We start from the raw sequence: 17,641 nt of genomic DNA, 5'->3' as shown, positions 1-17,641 counted from the left end.
CAAACAACATGAGCATAAGCCTGAGGCAGTGCTAAACTAAGTGGGCAAACTCACGATCATAAACCAACAGCGCCCAGAAACAAGCTGTATCAAGAGAGAGACTACCAAAAGAGAGCCAACAATCTAACAGCATATGTAAAACAGCTGCTGTGGTCATGATCGACTGGGAGCTAGCAGAGATCATACTATTCTAACCAGAATAAGTCTCTCTACACTCAACCTGAGTGTGCAATCCAACAGGTGATGCACTCAGTGAAACACAAACCCTAACCTGGGAATACAACAAAACACCACGTTCATAGATAGAGGCTAATCACAGCCTGCTATCACAGAAACAGGCGCTAACCTGTGGCAGCACTAGAGTAAGCTCACATATATTCAGGGACGGACTGGGACTAAGAAACGGCCCTGGACTTTGACTAGGCCCGGCCCAAAGCAATCGGCGTGCGGAAACTCGACAACAACAACAATAACGCCTGGCATGAGTGTCACAAGACTTTAATTGTGGCTCATGATACTATACCATCCAAATTATAGCAATAGCACTGATGTTGACTAGATGTTGTGTTAAAAGCATATTAGATTAACTTGAATACTCATATAGCAGGGGTCTCAAACTCAAATTGCCGTTTCTGTGATTGCCACCTCATAGGAGGGCCATATTATCCTTCAACATTTCAGAAAATGTACTTCCTTTGCATTATTTCTCATTTACTTCAAATTTCATTAGGCCTACTAAAATATTTTTTATACCTATACTATAAATATCTTATTTACCATACTAAATGTAAACAGCAGTGTCTCTCTCATTGTTACAGAGTGTAATATAATTATATAATACTATTACTAATATAATACTATTAATTGAAATAGTCTGGTGCGACTTCTCACATCCAACAAGATATATAGAATAAAAAATCTGTAATTTAGGAACAAAACCAGCAACACTTGTGGCGTGGAGGGGTCAGAAATAAACAAAAAAACTGGAGCTATATATCAACTTTATTTTGCCAAAAAAATAAAAATCTTTCATTGTTACATACATTATTAGTTTTTAACATCTAGTGGAAGTATTTTCCCTTACTTTATGTTAGCTTAAATAACATTAAAATCTTGTACTGAACAACACTGTACTGAACAAATACAATCCCTGAATACATTTGTACACTCTTCTGTTTCTTGACAGACACCTGACAGCGCTTGTGCTCACACAGCTGAGAGACATTTGTCCAAGATGCCGTTTGAGCATCGGTAACGTTTAATGGCTGCATCGGACGCGTTTCGGTGGTTTAAATCGGCGCTCATGACTTAAAGTCGAGTGCTTTTACTGTAATTTAGGCAAGCGCGCTCATAATAGAAGCGATTGAGAGCGCGGCTCATGGTTGCATAGCAACAACAGACGCCACTGGAGCGAAAGCGCATTGGAAAGAAGGAGAATGCGGCGCGGCCGCTTATGTGACGCGATATGTGAATGACCCCTTAGAACGACGACTTTTTCTTTGCATATCAGACAGGTAGCAACTAGAGAATAATAATAATAATAATAATTTAGCGGGCCGGATTATGTTTTATTTTTGAGATCAGTTGCGGGCCGGTTAGAGGGGGTGGGCTAACGTCTTTGCTGCTTACTTGGTGGCCACGGCCAGTGCAGCTGGCATCCAACTTAAAGGTGCATTGCTGCCACCTACAGTACTGGAGTGTGAAACAGATTAGTGGGGGAAAAAAACAGATGATGACTGCGTGCGTGGCGAGTGGTGGGCCGGCCCGCCCCGGCAGTTCTGTGATTCTCCAGATCACACAGATGGCCAGTCCGCCCCTGCATATATTGAAAGTATGTAGGGCTAAAGCTTAGAACCCAAAGCAAATGCAAATGCTTTGTAATACATGCCATCCAAACAGGATAAATGATTTCAAAAAACAGATCTGAGATCTGTATTGAACCCTTGAGACCGAAAGCTAAAAACATTTAGCACCGTATGCTCAAACTTGAATATAATTCAAGGGGCTCATGTGAAGACATTATAAGCATGATAAAAGTTCTTAAAAGTGGGGCCTATCACCACTGCATAACTTATCTCCTCAAAGATAAGGGCCTACCACCTGGGAAAAACAGCACCAGGAAGGCTAATAACAGCCTATAACCTTAGCTGTTAACCTCAGCCATAGCACCTACATCTTCACATCGAAGGGGAAATGGGCATATGGCCCGCAACTCCCTCAGGAGGAGGCCAGAACTAGGAACTTTACAACCTCATGGGTATAGCAATAATAAGGGTAATGTAGCAAACAAACACCTAAACCTAGCTCTAGCCTAGCTGCTAGCTAAGGCCTACCGGGCCAAGCAAAGCTTGGGCTTCATTTTGAATCCTTCAAATATGAGGAGAAAATGAAGCACTGCAAGCAAACAGTGTCAGGCGGCCAATAAGCCATCCTGCACACAAATAACTGAAGCGACGAGTGCTAACTCAAACCAAACTAAAGTATTAGCTGAGAAGCTACTCTAACATAGGAGGCTACAAAATAGCGGCCATAAAGCAGCCTGCATGTTTTGAGAACTAGCCAACCTAATGCTAAAGTTATTTTGCCCAAAAGAACCCCTTCTAACTTTACTGTCTACATGCTCAGGAAAGCTATACAGGAAAAACAAGGTCTACACTTTTTATAAACCTTCCTGCGGCTTGTAGAACAAAGATTTTCCCTCCTTAATTTAATGCATGAAGAAGGATGAAATCAAAAGTTCTTTTAACTCTCTGAGGTCTGAAAACACGCCGGCGCGTTTTGCAGGGTTTTTTTCACATTGCAGCAAAACAGACTTAAAATACTCTGTCATTTTTTGTCATAGAGACATAAGTAATATATCAATTTAAACTATAGAATATCTTCTTTTATTTGTATACACTCAGAGTAAAAACAAAATGTTGTGCTTTTTGCAAAATAAAGAAAACTAAAATGATGTATGATCTGTCCTCTCCCTCTGAACGAAGTCCAATCTGATAGTTCTCAGAAAATGAACTGTAACTTAGTGAATACTAATCACAGAAAAATTACACTTATGTCTAAAAAAAATTTAAGATGTCAGGTATTAAATCATGTAAGTCAAATCAAAAACAAACCTTCTGTGTTTATGTAATCTGTATGAAAAGAGAGCCATGTCAGAAGTCCGTGATTCAGCTCATTATCCGCTAATGCGGCCACGCCCACGGAGCCAGCGCTATTCAGACGCAAATTCAGAGGCAATACATGCATTCATCGTCTCAATCGTGTATTTATTGTCTTGAAAAGTGTTTATCTGGATGTAAAAGTCATGGTTAGGGAGCTCTAGAAGACATGCAGTTAGTTCCTTTTTTTCTTTTCTTCTATAGATGAATTTTAGATGAGTTTTTGTTTCTTTAGCGCCCTCCGGCTGCAGTATGAATTGGAAACTCTATTCATGGAATAGCCTCTTCTTCTTTTAGATGAATTTGTGGACTAAAAATGCACAGAGAGCGCCCTCTGACTTCAAGTATGAATTGAAAACACCAGCGCTCATAGTAATGACAATGAATATTAAATAAATATAACTCCTCTGTATAGAAAATTGACATAAGCATATGAGAATCCAATATTTCTCCAAATGTGCATGCTTTTAAACTAAAAGCCTATATTCAGACTCTTTGCATCACAGAAATACATTATATTTTAAAGTATAATATAAAACCATTACTTTATATTGTAATAATATTTTTCTGTATGTTTCATATATCATGATGAGCTTGAGACATCACAGAAGGTTTTTTTCACAGCCTACCTGACTGAAATGCCTCATTAATATGCAAGTCATTTCAGCTCATTACTATGCAATTCTTTTGTCTTCTCAGGTGAGAATGGCCCATTATTCAGTGGTGATTCACGCCTCCATGCATACTGTGTTTCTTGGCAAAAAGTGTCTTACAAAAACTAAATCAATATATTGTTTTATATGAAGGAGTAGGCAGCATAATTTTTACATAATTTTGAAGCAAAAACTCTAGTCTACAACCTCCAATACCCTAAAGTATTGTAAACACAGATTTACTATACTTTTTTTGGCCTTATTTCAGTGACTTAAGTTTTTTGTTTTTTCAATAACCACGCATAAATGTTATTCCTTCAAAAACACAAACATGTACATACATGTTCCTCACATATTATTGTAGCCTAGTTTGTGCTGAATACAGTGTAATGACTTTTTCCATTAATATGTTTATGAACAACTGAAAAAAGCACAAATGTTAGGGCATGTCAAAACTTCTCCAGGCCCCAAATCAGCCTCAGACTCCAGAGGATTAAGCCTAAAAGCACTTTCACTATGAAGCCAGAAGGCGGCCTTTAGAAAAAATATTATCAAAAGGCCAGCCGACAGCCTAACGGTAAAAGAACCGCCTGAGCAAGCAGAAAGATCTCAAACTCAGGAGGCGGAGGAAGAAGGGGCGAGGACAAATGCAATGTTGACCCCGCAACGAGAGGGAATTGATCACAGATGCTATTGGTGTACGTGATCAATAACCTCCTCAGACCTGCTTCTTCCTCCTCGAGTCCAGCCATCTCTGCACCTGCTCTGAAAAGAGGAGGTGCCTGAGCGGCCATACTGGACCTCTGGTCCTGTCTCAGAGCCTTGCTCAAGATGGGCCAGCCTCCTGAAAAACTACATGCTCAGAAAAACTATACAGGAAAACAAGGTCTTATTTTAAAAACATAAAATAGACCCATCTCATATTCCTGCGGCTAAAAGACGGAAGATCCGAAGATTCTAGAAAAAGGATAGAATCTAGGATTCTTTTAAGCCTAAAAGATCCTCTCATTATCAAACCGAAAAAGTGGGCCGACAGAAATAATAACTATGGGCCCAGCCATCAGTCTGATCATAAGAAATATCTGAGCATGATATAAAATATATATATACACATGCATATAAATACATACTATATATATATATATATATATATATATATATATATATATATATATATATACACACACACACACACAATAATATATATATATATATATATATATATATATATGGGAGGTGAAAGAAGAAGAGGAGAGGGATAGATATAAATCGCCCTTAAAATAGCTGGGGGATCGATTACAAACGCAACGGTGTTTACAATCGATCACCCATTACTCTCCCTTCTTCCTCCTCCCGTCTGTCTGGCTCAGATCCAAATTTGAAGAGCCAGGGGATTTTCCATGCCCTCCCGATCTCAAACGCGGAGATCAGGAGAGAATGGAAAGTCTATGGGAGCTGCAATATTCATGGACAGAAAGGAACCGTTCGTCAAGCCGTCAGCGCGCGGCCCCTTTCTTAACGCGCACTCACGGCAGCTGCAGCCCGCCAAAAAGCGCGTCCCAAAAACACAGCAGCTCCACATACCCAGCGGCCAGAGGAGCGCTCGCAATCGGACGCAGTGACGTCAAATACGAACGTCATCCAGCCACTCATCTTCATCGGCCCTGGGGAAGCCTAGAGAGAATACAATTCTCTCAAACTTCCCAACGAGCTCACCCAAGTAATATAAACCATGATCCAACAATTTCTCCAAATATATACTCTTGCCTTTAATTGTAATAAATTCGTTATTCAAAATTTTCATTCTGTGAGGAGAAATTATGTACAAAACACATGCTAAGAGGGCTTGGTCATGAAATTTAGACAATTTTATGGGTAATTTGGCAGGCAAAAAATTACAGGATAAAAGAAAATTAAGACCACCCACTTTCTTAAAAACATTATGAGGAATGAAAAACCAAATAGAATCAGGATCACCAATACACTTTTTGATCCAATTGATCTTAAAATTATTATTTATATCCACATAGTCCAACATTTCAAAACCTCCTTCAGGTTTCTTCCCTGCTAATATAGATTTAACATGGTGGTGTTTGTTTTTCCAACAAAAATTAACCAGCAACCTATTAATTTCTTTACAGGTAGAATCCTGAGCGAATAAAGAAAGGCCAGGAAAAATAAACCTAGACAAACCTTCTGCCTTCGATAACAGAACTCTTCCTAAAGTTGACAAATCTCTCCGTAACCAATTATCAAAAATCAATTTTGTTTTCTTAATTTTGTTGTTAAAATTAAATTGCTGCCTAACTGACAAGTCTTTAGATATATAAATACCTAAATACTTGACACAATCCTTTACTGGAATGTTAAACATTGATTGTTCAGATGAGTCGTGTACAGGAAGAATTTCACATTTAGTGAGGTTTAAACAGAGACCTGAGGCATCAGAAAAAGTCTGAACTAATTTAATTGCCTTACTGACGTTACGTGAGGCTGTAGTAAAGACGAGGCATTCACGGAAATCCACAATAATGGGTATTTTAATACACAAAGGAGCAGACATACAACCAAACACTTCTAACTAACAATAAGAACAGACCGGGAATGAAGGGAGTGAGTCCATTATAAAGGGAGTGCAGATGACCAGGAACAGGTGCAGGAAATCCATGATGATGGGAGATGACAAGGAAGTGAGTGCAGGTGTGGCAACAGGAGGATCATGGAAGATGGAGTCCAGGAACAGAGGGAACTGTGACCAACTGATTTGACTCTTTTTAAAAAAAAAGTTGTATCATCAGCTAATTGTGAAATTTTTATTTCTTTATTAAATAATGTTATACCACAAAAACCTGGGTTTTTAACTATACTGATTGATAACAGCTCCACTACAATCAAAATAAAAAAAGGGGGAAATTGGGCAACCCTGTCTTACCCCTCTCTTAATAAAAAATCTTCTAGAAGTATTAGTTTGTTTAATAATTGAACTATTAATGCCTCCATAAAACATTTGAACCGTTTGAATGAATTTGCTACCAAAGCTGAAAGCAATAAAAAATTGTGCTCTATTGTGTCAAACGCCTTATAAAAGTCGAGAAACAAAATGAGTGCATCTGGATTAACAAAGTGATTATAATCTAACAAGTCTAATACAAGCCTAATGTTGGAACTAATGTGACGTTTAGCCATAAATCCTGTTTGAAATTCACTAATTATGTTTTGTAAACCTTTTCAGTCTGGTTGCATATACTAAAGCTAAGATTTTAAGGTCAACATTTAATAAAGTAATTGGTCTCCAATTATCAGTAAGTAAGGGATCTTTATCAGGTTTTAGAATTAAGCTAATAACACCTTGTTTCATTGTTGTGCTCATTTCTTTATTTTCTAAGCACTCTTTATACATGCCATATAAAGCATTTTCTATCAGTTCCCAAAAGGCACAGTAAAATTCAACAGTTAACCCATCTGTTCCTGGGGCTTTGCCTTTTTTTTATGGAAAAAAGAGCTTTAGAAATTTCAGCTTTAAAAATATCTTCCTCACATAAATCTCTATAATCATTAGAAGCTACTGGAACAAATTATTCAACTGTATGTAAAAATGTACTTATTTTTCCATCATCAGTATGTGAAGTATATAGTTTTTCATAAAAAGAATATACAAAGGATGCTACATCTGAAGGGTTACTGGAAATCTTTTCATTTATTTTTAAAGATGAGATAGAGTTTCTTGCATAATTTCTTCTTTCTAGAGAAAAAAAATAACTAGTATTTTTTTCTCCTTCCTCAAACCATTTGGCCCTTGACCTCACATAGGCTCCTATAGCTAAATCTGAATACAGATGATCTATTTCTAGATTGAGTTTATGTATTTTAGTATTTTCATCTTCTGACAGAGTGTTTTTTTTAAATTAAAGTGTTAAGTTCTTCTGTTATTTGTTATTCAAATTTTGAATTTGTTTTTCTTTGCCCCTTCTCATAGCAGTGGCATAGCCAGAATTTTATGTTTGGGGGGCCCCATATAAAAATGAGGGGGCCTCTATATATATATATATATATATATATATATATATGTGTGTGTGTGTGTGTGTGTGTGTGTTTTATGTGAAAGTTAACTTTATACAGATGCTGCGGTAGCCGCGATCAAAATGAGTAAACAACATTTGAAACTAAGCTTAAAATAAACATTGTATCTGTAATACTGAAATGCCTCTCAGACATTCAAGTGCAGCTCCTATCTCTTTGAATGGGGAAACATCAAATTCTCCAAAGCTGTTTGCCAAGCTTTCGATTAAATTTAATATTTGAAACCACCAATGAAGTCTGACAACAACTGTCTCATAAATGTTGTTTCTAAATGCTCAAATCATGACAAAAAAAAAAATGTATTTTTCAGGCTGGATCAAACTAATGTGCTTTCTCCCATTCAAAACAATACGAGTGATGCATCTTGTGTTATTCTACAGTCTTTGTTATATCAAAGACTTTATATGCAACACCCTTAAGTCATGCCCATAGGTAAGGGGAAACCATGCCTTAAGTCTCATACTTAAGGGAAAAACTTGAGGTGTTTTACACAACTGGGCACTGGAGAAGTAAATATCCCAATTCAGTAGAAAAATTGCTCCTCTTTATAATGTAATGATCATGTCCAACATACTGTATGTTGTGATTTTCTGTTTATACCTCTCTTGTAATAGTGTCTAAACCATAAGCTACTAAAACATATTTAAATCAGTTCATGTGAGTTCAGTGGTTCTACCTTAATATTGTAAAGCAACGAGAATAGTTTTTGTGCACCAAAAGAACAAAATAATGACTTTTCAACAATATAGCAATGGGCAATTTCAAAACACTGCTTTGGAGCTTTGCAAATTGAATCAGTGTGACTCGGAGTGCCAAAGTCACATGATTTCAGCAGTTTAGCTGTTTGATAGGAGATCCAAGTCACTGATTCGATTCGCAAACCTCCGAAGCAGTGTTTTGAAATCGGCCCATCACTATATTGTTTTTAGTACCTTTATGGATCTTCAGAGAGGAAATGTCATTGCTTTGAATGCAGGCCTCACTGAGCCATCGGATTTCATCAAAAATATCTTAATTTGTGTTCCAAAGATGAACGAAGGTCTTACGGGTGTAGAACAACATGAGGGTGAGTAATTAATGGCAGAATTTTCATTTTTGGGTGAACTAACCCTATAACCTGGGGAATTTTGGAAATATTCCAATTTAGAAACTTAATAGGAATTTATGGGAATTTAGGAGATTTTATGGGAATTAACTGGAAATTTTGGGAAATGTATATAAATGTAAAATATTTATATAAAATGTATCAATACAAACATAAATATAAACATTTTGTTTGGTCATAACATGAAAAACATTTATTTTTCACATTCAATTAATTTTAATTTAGTAATATGTAAATTAATATGTAAAATAATAAATAATATGATTTGATACTCAGTTATTATCAATGTTGGAAACATTGTTGTCCTGCTTAATTTAATTTTTTTTTTTTTTTTTGGAACCTGTAATACTTTTTTCAGGATTCATTGATGAATAAAAAGTAAAAAAAAAAAAAAAAAAAAAAAACAACAGCATTTATTCAAAATAAATCTTCTCTAATCTTTTCTAACAATTCCACTTTAATATAACTTTTTATCAATTTCACACATAGTTGATGAATAAAAGTATTAATTGCTTTCAAAAAAAGAAAAAAAAATGACTGACCCCACAATTTTGAATAGTAGTGTATATTGTTACAAAAGATTTTTAATTTAATTAAATGCTGTTCTTAATATTTGCATTCATCAAAGAATCCTGAAAAAAGTATCACAAGTTATAAAAAATATTAAGCAGCACAACTGTTCCCAACATTGATAATTGATTGTTAAATTAGCATATTAGAATGACTTCTGAATTGATTGATTGATTGATTACTTTATTAATCCCTAGAGGGGAAATTAACTTGTCACAGCAGCACAACATACTACAATAAATACAATAGATACAAAAACTGCCCCCAAAAACCGTACCAAGCACAACATATCAAACACAAGTCATGATCACAATTGATTAAATAATCTCACAGCAGTTGGGAAAAAAGACCTTCTATAATGCTCCTTAGAGCAACGTGGATAGATAAATCTGTTACTAAATGAACTTCACATAGCCTGCACTGTATCATGGAGGGGCTGAGATACACACTTCATGATATAAGACAATTTCCCTACCATCCTTGTTTGCACAATTTCATCCACCGAGGGCAAAGAGCACCATATAACTGAGCTTGACTTTCTTATCAGTTTGTCAAGTCTGTTTTTGTCCTTCACAGAAATCCCCCCACCCCAGCAAACCACGGCATAAAAAATGTCACATAATGATCACGTGACACTGAAGACTGGAGAAATTATGCTGAAAATCCAGCTTTGCATCACAGAAATAAATTAAATGTTAATGTATATTAAAATAGAAAACCATTATTTTGGATTTAGTTATATTTCACAATATTACTGTTTTAATATTTTACTGTTTATATATTTAGATATCACTTATAGTACACTATGAGTTCAAATGTCCTATAAGTGGTATCTAAATACATTTTTTAAATACAGAGATAGTATATTAAAAGCACATTTTAGTTCATATTTCATGCTGTATTTCATTTATGTATGGGAAGAAGGAGGTGGGAACCGGCGAATGTTTAACATAACTTTAATATATAAAAATAACAAAACTAAAGTAATACTGGCAAACCCTCACGGAAGTCTGCTGGCCACACAAACATAAAAACCGTAAAAGTAAAATCCAGGCCTGGTCCTCTCTCGTCCTTCACGGTCATCGCTCCTCCTTTTATGCTTCCAGAGCTCCTCCGTGAGAGATTCGAGGCCGATGCAACACGCAGCTGATGCTCATTATCACTCATGTCACCGGCCTCACACCATTCCCTCACGGCTCTCTTCCACCCTGCTTGTCACACTAGTGATGAGCGATTTCAAAACACTGCTTCATGAAGCTTGAAAGCTTTACAAATCTTTTGTTTTGAATCAGTGGTTTGGAGCGCCAAAGTCATGCGATTTCAGTAAACTTCACTACATCATAAGTGTGTCGAAATTTCAATGGTTCACGTGACTTTGGCAGTTTGATACGCGCTCATTTTGGCAGTTTGATACGTGCTGATTTTCATTTTTGGATGAAATAACACTTTAACTCGAGAAACGCGCCGCCGCATTTTGCAGGATTTTTTTCACATTGCAGCAAAACAGACTTAAAATACTCAGTCATTTTTTGTCATAGAGACATAATTAATATATCAATTGAAACTATAGAATATCTTCTTTTATTTGTATAACATAAAATGTTGTGCTTTTTGCAAAATAAAGAAAACTAACATGATGCGTGATCTGTCATCTCCCTCTGAACGAAGTCCAATATGATAGTTCTCAGAAAATTAACTGTAACTTAGTGAATACTAATCAGAAAAAAATTAGACTTATGTCTAAAGAAACGTTGAAATGTCAGGTTTTAAATCGTGTAAGTCAAATCGAAAACAAACATTCTGTGTTTATGTAATCTGTATGAAAAGAGACACATGTCAGACGTCTGTGATTCAGCTCATTATCCGCTAATTCGGACACGCCCACGGAGAGAGCGCTATTCAGACGCAAATTCTGAGGCAATACATGCATACATCGTCGCAATCATGTATTTATTGTCTTGAAAAGTGTTTATCTGTATGTTAAAGCCATGGTTAGCGACCTCTGGAAGACATGCCGTTAGTTCCTGGAATGTCCTGTTCTTCTTTAGACGAATTTGTGGACTAAAGGTGCACAGAGCGCCCTCCGGCTGCAAGTATGAATTGAAAACACCAGTGCTCATAGTGATGACAATGAATATTAATAAATATTGACATAAACATATGAGAATCCATCAATATTTCTTCAAATGTGCATGCTTTTAAGCTAAAAGCCTATATGAAATACCATAGAAGTAACATTATTGTTCAGACACTTTGCATCACAGAAATACATTATATTTTAAAGTATATAATAGAAAACCACTATTTTAAATTGTAATAATATTTCACAGTATTGCTGTTTTTTCTGTATGTTTGATATACACCATGATGAGCTTGAGACATGATCACAGAAGGTTTTTTCACAGCCTACCTGACTGAAAGGCCTTATTATTATGCAGGTCATTATGCAGGTCTTTGTCTTCTCAGGTGCGAATCACAGCATTATTCATGAAGATTCACGCCTCCACACATACTGTGTTTCTTGACAAAAAGTGTCTTACAAAAACAAAATCAATATATTGTTTTATATGAACAAGTAGGCAGGATCATTTTTCACTTTGAAGCAAAAACTCTAGTCTACAACCTCCAATACCCAGAAGTCTTGTGAACACAGGTTTAATATTTTTTTTGGCCTTATTTCAGTGACTTAAGTTTTTTTTTTCAATAACCATGCATAAACATTATTTTTTCAAAAACACAAACATGTGCATACATGTTCCTCACATATTATGGTAGCCTAGTTTGTGTTGAATACAGTGTAATGACACTTTTGTCATTAATATGTTTATGAACAACTGAAAAAAGCACAAATGTCAGGGCATGTCAAAACTTCTCCAGGCCCCAAATCAGCCTCAGACTCCAGAGGGTTAATAAATGTGACATCATTCTCTGACAGGGCTCTTTATAGCAGCCCACTTGAATAAAAGAAATGCCTGTGAATGTCTTCCTTTTTAGGTCTTTTCTGTTCATTGACTCTCAATACACCGTAACAGCTAAAACGAACAAATTCAATAGATTTGACAATGAAACAAAACAATTTGCTATTATATGCAGTGTTGGGGAAGCTACTCTGAAACTGTAGTTTGACAAGCTACAAGCTACTCATGAATTAAAGTAGTTAAACTACAGTCAAGCTACCCCTTTGAAAAAGTAGTTAGATACTCTACAACTTACTATCAAAAAGTAGCTAGCTACATTGAAACTACTTTTTTATGTTTTTTTATTTTTTTTAAATGACATACCATATTACAAATAACTGGATAACTGTTAATGAAGAATGTTTAAGTAAGATGTTTGGGGTTTAAACAAAGCAATGCACTACAATTATGATTTCAAAGCATAGTGTTTTATTTTGTAAACTATATAAAAAAATACAATACTCAAATGTTTATAGGCTACTCAAATGTCAATACTCCTATATCTCACACTGACTCTCTTTGCACGCTTTATATATATTAAAATTCTGAATGTATTATAAGTTTTGTTTTTCATGCGAGAGGACCGACGACCAATTGCACTCTGCAGTTTCAGAAGTGATTTCTAGCCTAGAAATGCAGGATTCACGCTCAAAATTGCTACCATAACTATAACACGGGACAAAAATGTGTAATAATAAAAATAAGCATAAATGCAGACTAGAAAAATATTAGAATTTTTGTATCAATATTTTTTTTATTATTTATTCCAATTATTTGTAAAATGACTTAACATCTTAAATGTCTCTACGCGAATCATGCGCTTCTCGCGTGAACATTCCGAGCAACCGATTTTATTAGATCAGCGCACTAAGCTATGTTGTTGTTTTCTGTTCAGTTGACGAATGCTTTGCCAATGCAATGACTCATAACACCGCGTTAGTGATCTTATGTTCATTATAAAACTGGCGGGACATATTAGGCTATGGCGGGTCACCACTGCAATAATATAGTTTGCATACATTTGATATAGACTGCAATAAAGCAGAATAATCCATTTAAAAAGGCTATTATTCACCTGTATGTGCTTGAAGTCTTCGGCACAGACAGCATTTTAATCATGTTTATAACCTTTAATAATCGATTCGTGCAGTGTGAACCCACTCCTGTCCTTTACATAATCAGGCGATCTCTTCTCGATGAACTGCTGACGAACTTATAAAGCCGCAAGATGTGTTATATAACAATAGATGGCAGTAATGCATGATTTTAGTTCGTGATCTGAAGACGCTGTGCTGCTTCATGAATGAGCTCATTAGAACGCAACACAAAACGGAATGTAGCTTGTAGCTTTTGGTTGCGCTACACCGCTACTTGCTGGAAAATGTAGTAACTACTGGAAAAGCTACACTGTTTTAGAAGTAGCTGAACTACATACAAGCTACTGAAAAATGTAGTTAAACTAGTAGCGCCGCTACATGTAGTTAACTACTCCCCAACACTGATTATATGACAAAACAACCTCAATTTACTCATGAATCAAATTAGATCAACTGAATCAGCATAACGATGGCAATTATATACAAAATATAAACACATAAAATTAACATTACTGACCTTGTGCCCTTATCAACCAGATACTAAACAATACAAAAACCAGATACAAAAACAAAAACTACATGTACTAATTTTACATTAAAACTCTGTGACTATTAAATAAACTCAAATGAAGGAAAAATATATATATATATATATTTTTTTTTTAAAAACTAAGAATTAAACTATTTAAATAACGGAGGGTTATTTATACTATTGTTATGTGATTTTTACAGTTGGCTTTCAAATAATTTTGAAGTTAGGACATCAGTTGGGTTGTCCTAAAGTTAAGACAGTTTTCAAGTGTTTTTGTTCAGTTAGGATGCTTCTGTAATACCCTTTTCCTATCCATAGTTAAGCAGGACAAATCATGCTGGAACTACAGCTTCACGTCCTGAATGGTGTGCTAGCTGTCAATGGCTTGATATATCAAAAAGCTTTTAAAAACTTATTGGCTTAACGATTATCTGAGTCTGATGGAGACAATGTACTGAATGCTCTGGAAGGAATTAGATACTAGATATTAATAATTAGATATTAATAATTTAGAAACTTTTAAATGGAAACCGAGGTGTTAGGGGTGGGAGATATACCAGCAGACATGGTTAACCATAGAAATTAGTCAAGCAGTAGAGATTTTGTGGTTATCTATTGGAGTTACATTCACGTGAATTTGTAGTGAGCCAAGAACTTTTTTTTTTATTATGTTAGTTAGGCTAGTAGCAATATTGGTTGCAACTGGTGTTGAAAATTAAATTAAGATAAGATAATGCACTTAAGAGATTCTGTAAAAGCTTTTGTCCTATATGAATTTCTGACTGAAATTGCCAAACAGATAAGATAGGATTCTAAAGTTAAGATCTTTCTGTAATATGCCGAAGAGTACAGGCCCGGTTTCACAGACAGGGTTTAGCCTAAGCCAGGATAAGGCCTTAGTTCAATTAGAGTAATTAAGTAGCTTTTATAAATGTTCAGTAGAAAACACATTACTGGTGTGCAACTTGAGACAAATCAAAGGCACTTAAGATATGTCAGGACTAGTTGCTTTCATTTAAAACAGCTTAAACATGCATTTTAGTCTAGGACTAGCTTAAGCCTTGTCTGAGAAACTGGGGGTAAGTGTTATTTTATGTGTTACTGAGGGAAAGACCTGTAAGTGTTAAATATTCAGTTTTGAAGAGAGAGACAGAGTGTGAATGTGTGTGTGTGAGTTTTTGTGTGTGTGTAGACGTACATTTGCGTACTCCTGCTGTAATCCTGATCTCTCCTCCATGATCCACACTAGAAAACACACACAGTGACACAGTTAATCAGTAAACACACACACTCTCTCTCTCTGCGCAGATTTTGGGAGTGGAGGGGCGGAGGTGGCGTGAAAGTGTGTTGCGGAATGAGTGAGTTTCTGTCTTTTTTCTCTAAAACTTTCCTTTCTTTGTGATCGTTTATAAGTGTTTTTGGAAGGAATTTTAAAGTTTCAGCTGTGTAGGAAAGAAAGTCTTTTTGGAAGTTTATAAGTTGAGAAAGCTGGCTGTCAGCATTTGCTGGCCAGGAGTCTTCAACACCAGCGATGGCGGTGGCCTCAGATAAAGTGGCGTTTGAGCGACAATGGCAGTGATGTCTAGCACTCATTGAAGTATATGCGCGAGACATCACTGCCGTAGTCAGAGTGCGATCAGACCTCACTAAACGAGTGCTGAACGCAGTTGGACATAGTGGTGTTTTAGAGGTAAAACATGATATAAATACTGTTCGTTTTCTCACACAAACCGATCGTTTCGTGTCTTAGGACATCAATGTGTCATCACGAGCCACAGGGTTTAATTTGGATTTGTCTATGCATATTTTTTGACTCATAAATTGCGTTACCATTCACTCACATTATTTGACTGCCAGATGGCAACAGTTGGAGTTAAAAATCCTCATTTGTGTTCTACTAAAGAAACAAAGTCACCTACATCTTGGATGCCCTGGGGGTAAGTGAACTATCCCTTTAAGAATCGGTACAACTTCAGTAGAGGAGGACTATTATTCTGCTGTGCGGAAGTTGCTTTTAGATGTATTTACACAATTTAATGCTGCTCAGAGAGGTCCATAAATACATTCTCACAGCAGAGCAAATTATGCAATGACATTAATTTTATGTTTTATACAAAATGCTTTCAATACAGAAATACGAAATAAATTACAAGATGAAACGCAAAATGAAATATCGCTAGTAGGTGGTAGCAAGTCACTGTGTTAATGAATGAGTCATTTTATCCAATCGATTCACTCGAAACACTGATTCATTCGGTAATAAAAAGACTGTATGGCTGGTGAATCACTCAACCGATTTGTTCAAACTCAGATTCATTCACTTCATTAAATTCAGTTAACTACTATAGGCTACTCTGCACCTTATGTTGTGAGCCGCACAATGATCTGTGACTTTGCTTTAGAAATTTAGCTGGCAGAAAAAATAAAACATTGTTTGAGGGACATCAATTAATACTTAGTGTTAATGAAATAATCTCGGTGTATTGCTGATCTGCACTTGAACTTCACTACAATGTAAATACATTCTCTCTGCGCTGTTCAGTGAGTCACGTATTTTTGGCACACAGATTTCAAGAGTTGATCAGCTAAAAAAAAAAAAAGGCTGTGTGCCAAATAGGCTAGTGGTAGTTTTGACAGTAGATGCAATGTAAATTAATTAATATTTAATATGATAAACTAATTCCACCACACTCAAATGTATGTGTAGGCAGAAGAAAGTAATGGCCTGTAGGGTTTGTGTCAATCTGGTTGTTTGGTGAGAAATAGACCTAGATGAAATGTCCAAGTTAAGAATCCATACAATTGTAACTGATGAACAATTCTGTTGCATGGAACTGAGAAAGAGCTGCTGACAGCAGCTTTGATCTTCACTGTAAATACATTCTCTCCACACTGTCCAGTGCGTCGCGCAGCTCCAGCAGGTATTTTTAGAGTTGGTCAGCTAAATAAAACAGCGGTGTGCCAAATACATAGGCTAGGAGTAGTTGTTAGAGTAGATGCCATGTAAATTAATATTTAATACGATAAATTAGTATTTCACAGCACACAAATTTATGCGTGTACAGAAGAAAGCTCTGTCTAGGCTCTGCCCTGGCACGGGTTGTGTCGAGCCATTTATTAGTCTGGCTGTTTGATGAGAATGAGATTAAATGTAGTAGCAATAAACTCTGTAATAATCCGTACAAATGTATTGCATAGATATAGGCTACTATATTCTGGGACAATCGTGCTCGGGCTTGGTTCAAGACAACGTGCCTAGTGTAAGTACACCCTTATTTGAGACATATTTACACTTTGTTAAAATTGTGAGCAAATAATTAATTCTTTCATTTTACCAATCAATACATTGAGTAAATCAGATCCATGACTCTGGCGTCTTTACTCCTCTTCTAGTCACTGGACATTAATTGGGTAAATAGTCTTCTAAGGTGATTTTGAACTGTAATAGTTATCAGTGCATACTACAGTCTTCAATACCATATGTCATTA

At 36.0% G+C, this 17,641-nt stretch overlaps 1 protein-coding gene across 1 annotated transcript in view; it reads right to left on the bottom strand.

The window, feature by feature from the left end:
• Positions 1-17,641, bottom strand: part of LOC125254181 (NACHT, LRR and PYD domains-containing protein 12-like) — a 47,641-nt gene that overhangs the window by 16,035 nt on the left and 13,965 nt on the right. The window contains exon 7 of the mRNA XM_048168654.1: positions 15,351-15,397. Within this exon, the coding sequence (XP_048024611.1) occupies positions 15,351-15,397 (47 nt within the window). The remainder of the gene's footprint in view (positions 1-15,350; positions 15,398-17,641) is intronic.

Source organism: Megalobrama amblycephala, linkage group LG19 (genome assembly GCF_018812025.1).
Source record: "Megalobrama amblycephala isolate DHTTF-2021 linkage group LG19, ASM1881202v1, whole genome shotgun sequence".
In the NCBI taxonomy this organism is placed as follows: domain Eukaryota; kingdom Metazoa; phylum Chordata; class Actinopteri; order Cypriniformes; family Xenocyprididae; genus Megalobrama; species Megalobrama amblycephala.
Note: the sequence above shows the minus strand (reverse complement) of the source record. Positions and strands in the feature narration are given on the sequence as shown.